At 40.4% G+C, this 12,858-nt stretch overlaps 1 protein-coding gene across 6 annotated transcripts in view; it reads right to left on the bottom strand.

Annotated features, from left to right (window-relative positions):
• LOC307028263 (protein MTSS 2-like) overlaps positions 1–12,858 on the bottom strand; it is a 105,656-nt gene continuing 92,798 nt past the window's right edge. For all 6 annotated transcript variants that reach the window (XM_079663129.1, XM_079663126.1, XM_079663127.1 and 3 more), the window contains 2 exons: positions 10,181–10,346; positions 1–8,410 (listed from right to left, as the gene is read on the bottom strand). In XM_079663129.1, the coding sequence (XP_079519255.1) occupies positions 7,551–8,410; positions 10,181–10,346 (1,026 nt within the window). In that variant the 3' untranslated portion in view covers positions 1–7,550. The remainder of the gene's footprint in view (positions 8,411–10,180; positions 10,347–12,858) is intronic.

The raw sequence follows: 12,858 nt of genomic DNA, 5'->3' as shown, positions 1-12,858 counted from the left end.
CACAGTTTAAGTACAACTTTTATTAATACTGGAATCATCACAGTGCGTTTTGTTACATTAGCAGTGACTAAAGTTAACAAAAAAAGGTCAATTTTACAGTGGAAGACAGAAAAAGAAAACCTTATCATCAGCGACAGAGGCGAAACAACCTTAGAAATCAATTCACAATAAATTAGAGAAGAAGAGGGGACAGAAAGAAGAGAGAAAGACAAAGACCACGGTGCCTGCAGGTCTACGAGGGGGGCGGGGGTGAAGAGAGGAGCAAAAGATTGGTTTGTACAGAAACATAAAGCAGATGTTGACTGGGCCAAATTGGTATCCTTGGAACAAAATAGCCCCATAGAAAATGATATCAATGTCTCAAAGGTGAGTTGTGGAGAGATTTCATTTGGAGGCTATAGAGGAAGAAGGGAGAGAGAGCAAGCGAGAGACACCACTGAGAACTGGAGAACTGACAGAGACATTAAGTTCAGTCACTGTGGCACCGGGGGCCACTGTGGCCCCTCTGTTCTGCATGGCTATATGACAGGAAGTTACAACGTGTTTCATCATGATCGCTCAGAAGACCAAAATGGAGCTTAGTCACGTATGCTTCAGACAACTGTGTGTGTGCTTGTTGGTGTATGTGTGTGTTGGGTTTCTTCAGTTATAGACAGCAAAGACGATTGGCAGATTGTGCGTGGGAGGTGGGAGGGAGGAACAGTAGGGGTCTTAACCAAGTGTCCTAGTGCAACACACATTCATGCACACTCACATACACATTCAGTATAACCTGGGCAGATGGCTTTGGGAGTATGTTGTAATGCAGCATTTGAGCCTAAGGACCCTTTTAAATACCCCATATGTTGGTACCTTCTAAAGAATTTTAAATGTATTCGGTAAGGTATAATTTAAATTAAGACTGATATTAGTATTTAAATACCTACTTAGAGTAGGAACACTTTATATGTTTTGTCTTTTGCTTAAGCCTAACCCTAACCCTAGCTCAGTTCCATACACTAGGGATTTGCCTATGTGCAATACTTCTCATTATAAATGCAGCTCAATCTGTCCTTTTAATGGTCACCACAAGGTGATTCCTATTTGAATCAGCCATAAGGAGCCTTAAAAATGTGTTTTTGTTTTTAAGAATGTTTGACAGACAGTATGTTTCCTGTGTTTTCTTGAAGGAAATCAAAGTTGCATTTCAGACCGCAAAATAAGTCCGTTCTCAGCTAAATTTCCACATAGATTTGCATGTGTTCCCGCTGCAAGAAAATGTCCACAATGGAAATCTGCCAATGTCCTAGTAAGTAACCAGGGTAACTAAGTTGTGGATGGACAAGTTGAAAAACCAATGCTTTTTAAAAACCCTCTTATTTTTTAACATTTACTTTGAGTGATTTGGTGATGTTTGGTTTTGAATTAAGACTTTAGAATCCTCCCTTTCATGTGCTACTGTTCCGTGACATTTTAACATTATGCTGTAATTGTCACTTGTGTCCATTTTGGTTTGATTTTTAGCCCTATTTAACACAAATACTAATATACTGTACTTGTGCTGCAAACAATTTATTTTGGCAATGTGGGTAAAAATTCCTACTGCATGTTATTATACTGCTCCCCCTTGCGTCTTGTAGGTTTTAGAGACAGAAGCTCACCAAGAAACCATCAAAGTAATATAAGCTGCCTGTAATATGGTCCCAATAAGATGTCTTAAAAGACAAAAATTTATTAAAATGTAATCTAGTGCTATGATTGAGTGTCAGCTGAGTGCCTTGAAGCTAGTCCTGTACAGCGGGGTAGTTTACCCTAGCTAATGCTTCTGGCTCTTAACACAGCACACGCAGAAACCACCAGTTAGCCACATACATCCACATTTGAACTGTAGCACACATACTTACCAACCTACAAACACACAGACATGGAGAAAGAGGAAGGACCAGAGTGAATGGGATATAACAGAGAGAGAAACTGAGCTCATGTTGGCTGTGGTGTGAATAAAGACTTCATCAGAATTATGTTTCATTAGCTTTGATGGGCTGCGAGGGACAAAGAGTACAGCCGCTGATGGGACTCAACAAATGTTGTTTTCTAACCTATCAGTCAGACGGCATCCCTGGGATTACTGTGCCAGTGGATGGAGGTAAGACAAGAGGAAGATCATAGAGAGGAAAAGAGAAAGAGGGATACATGAGTGTGAAAACGGTCTCCGTACATAACGTGAGTGTTCAAACTAATTTGATAGTAATTAGTAGATTCTGTACACCTCCAGGCTTTCAGACAATGGTGCTGCTGAGTTTTTAACCCTACTGCGTTCCTACAATGGCAATATACTAATCATATGAAGAGTAATAAACGCCAACAATTGCAACTTGTATACAAATTACAAACCATGTGTTACTTTGAGTTCTTAAAGAAAACTCCTCACATGTCACCATGTGAATGGAAAATCAAAAAACGAATTTAAGTAAATGGGGGCAGCTTTTAACAAAAGCAAAAATATATCACCATAAAAACTCTTGCAGTATTATCCAAGCCTTTTAGTTTAAGAACGTAAAGGCAGGCATTTTTCTCAAAACTCAATAGTAACATTGGGTTACAAATTGTCACAAATTGTCATTTTGTTTTAGAAGTATTCCTTTGGAGTAATTGGTTTTCAACTGGGTATTTTTTGGCACTTGGCCAAAAAATGAGTTGAATATAATTGTTTTTCCGTGTGGATTCAGCAAACAACACATAGCATGTTAATTAGTTCACTTTAGATCCTGGTTGATGTATTAGTAATCATTGGGCTAAACAGGCTAACTGTGCTTACTTATTGATCGTAGGCTAAGCTAACCATGCCGTTGTAGGTAGCTCAAACTATTCCTTTATCAGTTTGACAGTTGTAGTCGTAGGTACTTGCATAATAACTCAACAGCACTACAGTCTGTTCAGAAACACAGTATTTTCTGAAGTCATTTTATTCAAGTGTGCACATGGCATGTAACTATCATGTTTCATGTGTGTACTTATCTAGATGTTGTCAAGATAAGAATTTACAATGTTGCAATATCACTGAATGTCGAGATGGGATATTTTCAACTTTTTAACTGATTTAAAAGTTATGAAATGTAAATAAATGTATTTTTACAGTGCTAGTTCCTTTTGAACATGATGTACAGCAGTTAGGCCTGTGTAACTTGTGTATACACAGGCCTAGTTTGTGTAGTTTGTGTATATCCTATGACGTGTTTGTTTGTGTTGTACGCACGCATGCCTGCACGCATGTAAATCTGCCGATATGTTTTTATGTATGTCTGTTTCATTGTAGCCAGTAGACCTATTTCTACCCACAAACACATACTCGTAAAAATGGGCATAATGATATGTGTAGCAGAGTAGTAGTTTCAGCTTGATCAGACAGTTAGTTCAGTACACAGTTAATTCAGCATGTTAAAAAAAGACATTGTTTTAGTTTAGATAACTTTTTGTGCTGTTAATTTGGCATTTTAAAGGAAAATAGCAGTGTTGTACACTCATCTCACACTCATCAAAGGCCAGTGTGTTCAATATGATCTGACTTTTTCTCATCTGACTCAATGTGAAATCCTGCTCTTATCCTGAGTTGTAATCCATCATTTGGAATAAAGCAGCATGTCTGTTTTGCAGGGAATTATAAACGCTTTAATGAAGCAATGACTAATATAGATAACTGGCAGTGAACTCAATGTGCACTAGAATTAATAAACATACAGCACATACGCATTCAGACTCTTGGAATTGGCTCTAACAGTGTCCTTGGAAATATAGTGAAGGGTAACTCTATATCATCCCATTCAGAGATGACAATGTGATATAGCTTTAATCTTTAAGATGGTGAACCAAAAACCAAAAACAGAGCTATTTTCCTTTAACATACCCACACTTGAATGTATGCACATGCACACCACCTCTGTATTGCTTTCCTACTGTTTAAACTTCATTCAGTTGTACAATAACAAAGTCATGACATTGCAATCGTTCAAGCAAGTCAAACACAAACAGTTAAATGTCCCCCCTATACATTGCAGTACATTCAGTATCCATATCTATATTCATGTGCACTTTGACTTCCATTGGTGGTCTTACAGAAGAACAATTTCTCTTTTTCAAGAGGGAGGTCCTCTCCCCTTCTACCCTCTCATCCAGCTGATACAACACACATCGTCCACATGTGACAACACACACACATTGTGTTTACAAATTTCAAACATTATCCTCTCTCACTCTTTAAATTGAATCATCATTATATTATTTTTAAGGGCCACAACTATATTTAAAACAGTTAAGAAATAAGTTAAAAATAGGACATTTACTGTAAGAGTGCTGATGCCTTCTGTTAGAAGAGTGTACAGATGTAAAGAGTTCACCGACCAAACAAGGACACACTCACACTCGGCCCACCCATCCTACATCCACATATGACACAGCTTAATAGTTTGTGTTAGATGTGGAGTGATTTCTTATTCTTTTACATAAAATAAGAAAGATAAAAATATTTAAACAATACTGCGAAATGAAAAAAGAATAATATACTGAAACTGAAAATTCAATGTACATTTGTGTTTAACAAACCATTAATGCCAAATATGCGCGCCTGATTCTCATTTACAAGTACAACACATTGTATGAACAGGCAGTGCAATGCTCATTGCTCTCGTCCTCTCTCCGTCAGTTTCTAAAGTCTAATTTAACACTCCTGCTTATTTGTCATCAGAGAGCGTATCAAACAGGCTTCACCTTTTTCTTCACCACATCGTCCATAAATAATCCTTTCATGCAGTCGTGTCCTGAGCTGAACTGGGTTATTAGCACTAAGCTAAGCTAAACTGTGATAGAAACACTTGTGCTGTGTCTCAATTTGTGGACTTCCATATTTTGAAAGTGTGGCAGAAGTGCACTATGAATGCCTGGTTGTTGTACTTATAACTGTCAAAAAGTGACGTGTGGAACACTGGATAATTATTACCCTCAATAATAGAATATAATAGAATTGGAGGGATGAAACCCTCTTTAATGGTCACACATGCAGAGCATACAGCACACACAGTGAAATGTGTTCTCTGCATTTAACCCATCCAAGTAGCAGGAGTCTGGTACTAGGAGCACTGGTCGCTATTGTGGCTATCTAGTCAAAGGGCAGTTACCACCAGACTTGCCAATATGGTGGCTAGATATCTTTCCTGTTGCAATATACGATTCAAATAAAAATAAATAAAAAGGGATGTTCAAATGTGAGTCAATTTAGGTTACTTCACAACAGCTGTTAGCTTTAAAGCAACACAACACTGTTGAAATTCAAGCACTACACAAGTACATGGCACTAATGGAAGTATCCAAATTGAGACACAGGTTCAGTTAAAGGACATAATTAGTGGAACTGTATGTACTGTTTGTGACTGAAAACATGCTAATCTAAATGTTAACGTTTAGCTTAGCATTACATACACAAACAGGGTAAATCCCTCAATTAAATAAACAGTGTTGGGCAAGTTTTATTTTTGTTCAACTACACATTACCGATCATCATAAGCACTGACTTTTACATTCTGTTTACCTAAAGATAAAGCCTATCTTCAACTAAAGGCCTGGCCAAAGCCAGAGCTGCTAACTGCTAGCTTTCAGCTAACCACTGCCCAACACTGTGCAACTAACTGTGCGTGCTGTCCCTCAAAGTCATTTGTTGTCTCCTATGGTAACATTATTGCAAATATAATCCTCTGTATGATATATTACATTTGTTGTATGGTGTCCTTATAAATAAAACTTGAGGAGCCAATCTTGGGCAAAAGGCTGCTGCTCAGCTTTTTCATAATGCAAAGATATACAGTATTTACAGGTAAGAATACATTTGCGGATAAGCCAATGTACTGATATCTATTTGCACATGAACTTGAGTGAATGCTATTTTGTAATTTACCTTACTTTGGACATTAGAAATTTCCATAATCAATTTTATGGGCTGACTATTTTTGTCATTCGGGTCGAGTGACCTTCTAAAGCCTATATCCCAAAGTACTCTCAACTATCTGTGCTGTGTATATTTTGCAATATGTGTTGAGTGCAACCACTTAATTCACCATCCACAGAAGCTTGTAGAACCCTGAAGAGCTCTGACGTTCAATCAACGTTTTAGATAAATATTTGTGCCCAACTTTCTCATCCCTGCCCTTCTTCCACCAATTACTTCAATTCCACCGGTCTTTATCACTTCCTCTTTGTCCCTCCCTGTCTTCTATAACACTATAAATAATATCCCTCCCTATTATTGGCAACCATCTCTTTCACTTTTTCTCTCCCTTGCATAAGGTATGACTACAGCAACATCTAGCAGCTATTGTACATACTCTACCTTTCAAAGTGCTTTACAGTTTGAGCGTTTTTCAACATTTATGAAATCCATTTCCTCCACTAGAAAGAAAAAGCGACAGAGAGAGAGACACACCAAAGTGGTGAGGCATGAATTCACAGTCAACATGTAATTTAGCATTCCTGATGATTGCCTGAATGTGATAAAGGAGAACCCACAGTCCTCCATTTATCCTCTTCTTAGAAACAAGAAAATAAAACACATTTATTGCTCCATTTCTGATTTAACATTTTCTCTCTGGTTCTAGAAAATATATATGAATATATCTATACGCCTGGATTACTTCTCGTACAGTTGTAACAAGGTAAATTACGTCACGATATAAACAAGAAAATACAGGTACAACACACAGGAGAAAAGCCCTGCCCTCATTGGGTAACCAGCTGTCCTGCAGCAGAGCTCTACCCACCCCCCTCGCGCACACACAAACAATCAATCACGTGCACACACACTCGCCTTTGCCCACATGCATACACATGAATGCACCACACACACAAGAGAGGGGAAGGGGCAACTAGCACGGTTCAATGCCAACAGTATTTTTTAAACACTCTTTTACATTAGGATGAACCAGAGGGGACCTCTGGCCTGTTAGCTCCCCGTGCTAATACCAAAGCTAAAGTTCAGTGGGCTAATAAATACAGTATGTCGCTGCTGAGTCACATGGCACTCTGACCCCCCCTCTTAATCAACCCCCACAGGGACCTCCATCAGTCATTAGTCTTTCATCTAGGAGTAGACAGTTGGGTTAGTTGGAGAAGAGGATGGGGAAAGGTGTAATTGACAAACAGAACCCAGTCTTTCTCTCTTTCTTTGCATGTTTTTTTACGTATCTGTTTTTCGTCCCTGGGTGAAGGTGTAAAGAAGACAAACATGCATCCAACATACACTAGTTATAGTGGCCTGCTAGGAGCCTGTCAATATTCAGTATTTCACTTTTATTTGTCACCATGAGTTAACATCATTAATGTTATTATTATCATTATATTATATATCATTTACTCTAATGGTGTCATTAAACTTTTTTTGTGTATGTTTTTATTTATCATCTGTTATATTATAGCTTTCCCTACATAGTTAAGTGTTTGTGTATGTACTAGGCTGTTGGGTTGCACCACACCAACACCTGACTCCCTATTGGCTGACAAGTATCATCTTATTCCTGCTTCTTCTCGAATCACAAGATACGTGGTGCTGAGCGGTCATTGGATACGGTCTTGCGGAGACGGACCCCTCTCCTGATGGTGGTCAACATGTCGCCGGACCCTTCTGCCCTCTCTATCTCACTATCGGTGGGGCCGGTTGGCTGCAGGGCCGGGTCATCAGGGAGGGCGGGGAAAGGAAACTGCCCTTCTCCAAGGGCGTGTGCACTGGCAACTAACTCGCCGATCTTTTCCACTAGGCTGTGCCGATTGGCCGCGATCATCTGATCCTCCTCTGACCCGGCCCCTGAGCCTGTTCCCATGGCAAGGCCTCCATGCTGCTGGGTGTAGATTTCTAATGCCGCCCCTGATCCCCAGGCGGTATTAGGCAGACTGAGGCGCTTCGGTGATGCCTTCACATAATCAAGCGCTCCCTGTGCATCCTCAACTCCAGTAAAGAAGACACACTCCTCACTACCCACACGTACAGGCACCCCACCTGAGTGTGCTCCACCTGCGTACCCACCACTTGCCCCAGGTGAATGTGAGTCTCCTGGAACAGTTGGTGTCTTGACAGGCACAATGGGTGGTCGGATTGGAATAGGCCCCGCGCTGGACAGTGTGCGCCTCACGCCCGGTTTCGTAGACGGGGTTCGGCGGATGGTGGCAGTGCCTGGAGTACCTGAACCACCTCCCCCGGATATAAGATGACCCCCAGGACCTAGAACCCCACTGGGTAGTCCGGCTGTGCTCGCTGGTCTTTTGGTCTGGATCATGCGCCGGTAGTTCTGAGCGATGTTAGAGTGGCGAGGAATTGTGGAGGACTTGTCAAACTCTGTCTGGCCATCTGCACCTTCAGCATCACCATTCACTGAGTAGCAGTCATAATCAGAACCTAATGTGGGGGGGTAAGGGAGAAAAGAGAGACAAGTGATTGAGGATCACAAAGTGATTGAGGATCACAAAGAAAAGACAAGAAAGACAATTTATTGTTGTTACATTATTGGATAAGAACAGAAATAGCAACATTATAATGGCGTGCTATTTTGATAAAAGATGCCTGAAACTGACAGCCAGTCTTGAAATGCACAAACATTTAATAATATTCAATTTAGTCCTGACATAAATTGTCATCTCCCAGCTACTGTCAAGGAAAGTGTCAGAACTGTCATACTGTGCCAGCTGCTTGAATAATTAAATGGATGGATTTTGGTAGCTAAAGACGGTAGCGGTGACCCAGCAGGCTTATGCCTACACTAACGGTAACGTGAACCAAGACATTTAAGATGGACCTACTAAATTAAAGTTAAATACTCTATCTTGCTGTTTTATGCAGCACAACATATGTTGGCATCAATTTCCTTGAAGAGGTTGGGAACATGATGCTTCAACAAATGTTTTCCTCTACATTGATTTAGCACTAGAAGCATTTAACACCAGATGGATATGCTAGCAATGCAATTACCATGTTTCTGCAAGAAATGCGAGAAGTTCTCATGAATCTTGTGAAATTTGTTTACCAACCTAGTATACGTGATCTGAGAAGGCAGTTTTGTAAATCACAGAGCATGGCTAGCAAAATAATCTGTTATTGGATTGATGAACTCTAGGAAGGTTGGTCCATGACTTGAGACTTTAGCAAAACATATATTGCTTTTTGAAAGAAATTGGTAATGCCCTCTTTCACAGGTAAGAGCAAACATGGACAGGAATCTGAGGAGCGGGTTACATGTAACAGACCAATTGCAGGTGTAAGAATTAATCTAGAGGTTTGATTTCCTTGCATTTGTGAGAAAGCTGGTCAGTGAGTGTGGACTTGGCGCAGGACATTTTATGTTTAAAATCAAATAAGAATCAATGACCCCATTAGGACTTGCAAAGAGCCATGGCTCTCGGACACAACTGTGCAATTGAAAGTAGTGTTCAGTCCCTCTTGGTGGCAATATGTAACTTCTTTCTTTTACCATAAAAAAGGGGTGTGTGTGTACTCACTAAGAAATCCGTCGTTGCTGAAATTGTGGCTACATGTACTTGAACCTTTTTTGCAGCTAGATGTTAGTGATTTTCCTACAATTGTACCATGAATAGGATGCACTTTGCCAACACTTTTCCAATCCTAGTTGTGCTGCTTTTCCTTCACAAACTTCAAAATATGCCTGGTAGAATGTCTTTCATAACTCAAAGCTGTCAAAGTTGCTGTACTTATGAGTGTAAAGCATGGTAGCACTTTCCTAAAAGTGTAATCTCGTGTACAAAAAGAGGTTTATATATTTTTTTGAAAGACTGACAGATGACGTGGTTTGTTTTCACAGCCGACAGTTCATGTTGTATACTGTAGTTGTTCTGTATTGTGCTGATTGAACTGACCACTGCATTATGTAATTTGCAGGTTGGTGTATCGTTCTTTTTTGTGAATACATTTCTATCTCATCAGGCTCCAACTGCCTCCAGCTATTTATCCTGAACCTGTTAAGAGGTTTTGGTTTTGATTTTTCAATTTCTTCCCAACACATTTTGAGACATCCATACTGTGTATCCATCTCTAATTGTTGGCCATTTGCACTACAACTCGGCTTTTACAGCAATAGTTGCAGGCAATATCAGGATTAATCATGGGTAAACTTGCACTGTCAGGCAAAAGGTGTATAGTAGATTAGAGTTTCACCTTGGGAGGGGATTGTGTCCTCAGAGCAGGATGGTGTTGTAGTCTCTGTGCTGTAGCCACTCGAGTACTGCAGAGAGTCCCTGTTGCTCTTCTGCTGCTCCATACTCAGTCCTCTGGTCAGAACCATGGCCAGGTCACTGGCTGCTGGAGAAACCTCATCTCCATGCTGAGGGCAGAAAGAGGAAATATTAGAATGGTGTTTAAACACAAACTTTGTCCCGATCAAATATCAGATAAGCAAGTCAGTTTGGCTTAGGCCAGTGGTCACCAACTGGTGGATCACAATCCAAGCAGGCAATTCATGTGATGATAGTTCAAAGTTACAGATAATACTCAAACACAAACAATAAAATGACAAATGTAATTTATGTCGGTAAAACCTCTTCTAATGCTTAGTTATACCTTTTTCCCAAACTTACATTTATAATGAAATTGAAAGTTTGAACAAATGTTCGCATATTGTTAAAACTTAAATATTTTATATTTAGTCATCCTCATTAATTAATGAAGTTTAGTATAACGCTTGTCAGCTAGACTAGAGGTAACAAACATTATGTCCCTAAATTATATAACGGAAAAACTACTCTCCCGACTTTGGTGAAAGTTGAAAAACAGTATAATTCCCTAAAACAACTGTATCTCTCTACTAAATCACACAAATGTATTCAATGTGATCCTCTTTTATTCACTCCCATCCATCCAACATCCCCTACAGCTCTTTGAAACGGAAGCCCAATGTTCTCTGATTGGTTAGCTGTTGCGATTGTTCAACCGCTTAGGAATGTGTAGGAAATGTCCCGACTCTTAGCATATCATGTGTTACGGGAGTAAAAAAAGGAGTCCAATTAAGACGTTTCAGACAGTGTGTCAGCGTGTGTGGGAGAGAAACTCCCTCTGGAGGGAAAACAGGGATTTAAGCCTCTGCAGACCATTTACATGCACAGAAACCTATATAACACACTACAGCAAAGGAACGGCTCTAAAAAGCTAAATAGGGCCTCTTTAACCTGTTAAGCCCTGAGCCTATTTTTCAGGACTCATAACAGTCGCTGATAAATATCCCCCATCCCCATTAGTGAATGTGTTTCAGTCTGAATTGACTAGGGTTGGGAACCGAAACTCGGTTCCAGATGAGAACCGATGAGAAATATGCCGAGTACCGGGTACCCATACAAAATACACAATTTCGGTTCTGCTTAACGGTACCTAAACACGGTAGACCCTGTATTCCACCGGGTCCGTCTGCGCCGCAGTGACCCGGTGGAATATAGGGTAAGGGCCGACTGGCCATATGTGTGTTCTGGAGACTCACAGAACGGCCGGTCGTCAACGCCCTTAATCTTTTTAAACGGCATCATGTAAGTTGCGCTGACAGGCAACAGAGGTCCACAGTTGCCCCGCAGCGAGCTTCCCCCCGCCCTCCCGTAGACACTTCACGAGCTCAGTCACTTCATAACACCAAAGACGGATTGCGGTAAACGCTCTAAAGTGAGGCTCCCCTACACTAAAAAAGAAAAAGACAAGGCACAGTGTTAAGTGTACAGTGGCCTGTTAAACGGTAGCAAACAAGGCACGTGTGTTGTTTTTGTTTTTGGCAATGATGTCAGCGAAGGAAGACTATCGTGCAATTTTCAATTCCAAATTCTAAAGACCAATCTCTCTTTATAGATTTCAAAATGAGCCTGGAGATTTGTTTTTCGCCACCTGCGTTCAGCTTTTCGACACTCTCAGTTTTCAGTTTTCAAGGTCCTGGCCTTTCTACATGGAGATACTTTCTTGCCAGTCACTTCCTTTATCTTAGTGGGAGCAATGGCATCTATAACATTTTTTATTTTTGAATTAAAATGATGTACTAGCATCATTTTCTGAGGTAAGACGTATTTATATATATGGCTCTGTAAACGGAAGTTGTTTTCTTGCTCTTTCCTGGCTGCTAGTCAGGCGCGCCGGATTCATTTTAGAAGTGGGGGGGCCAAAAAAATTGCGTTTTTATGGCCCAATCCCAAACCACGCCTTACACCCTACCCCTACACACTCCCCTTCCGTGACGGAGTGAACTCCGTGGAGTGACACATGAGGCTCCCTCCTGTCGGATGGAGGGAGTAAATAGAGCGGCAAGCTTTGGGACAAACTCCCCTCTCTCCGGCAGAAACAGGAAATACCGTAATATGTAGGCCTAACAACGGCTTCAAATCAGCATCTGTTTGAAAAAATGTTTAAATGAATAACTCAAATAAAACTCCAAACATCTTTAATTGTGTGGGGGCGGCGGCGGTTTTGACAGTTTCTGCGGCCGCAGAGCTGCTGCTTTTGGGTTCATCTGGCTTTGCTGTTTGAAGAAGGTCCACGCTCCGGAGATGTGGATGTCAGGGATGTGACCTTCCAGTTGTTAAATTTAAGTTTAGATTGACTGTATTTAGTCTTCTTCTGCGTTGGTTCTTCTGACATGTTTGCAAGCGTAGGCTATATATTCTTTCTATCTAGGTTAACGGCTGACACACAGAACAACTTGAAATGTTTGGCTCTATGAAACCTGATGTACTTATATGATTCTGTTTTCTTCAAGGTTGTATCTTCCTGGTCGAATGCACTTATTGTAAGTCGCTTTGGATAAAAGCGTCAGCTAAATGCAATGTAATGTAATGTAATAACAACGTAACAAATAAAGTAAACAACGT

Source organism: Notothenia rossii, assembly GCF_949606895.1.
Source record: "Notothenia rossii genome assembly, chromosome: 2".
In the NCBI taxonomy this organism is placed as follows: domain Eukaryota; kingdom Metazoa; phylum Chordata; class Actinopteri; order Perciformes; family Nototheniidae; genus Notothenia; species Notothenia rossii.
The sequence above is the reverse complement of the archived record's forward strand: the minus strand, read 5'-3'. Positions and strand labels throughout refer to the sequence as shown.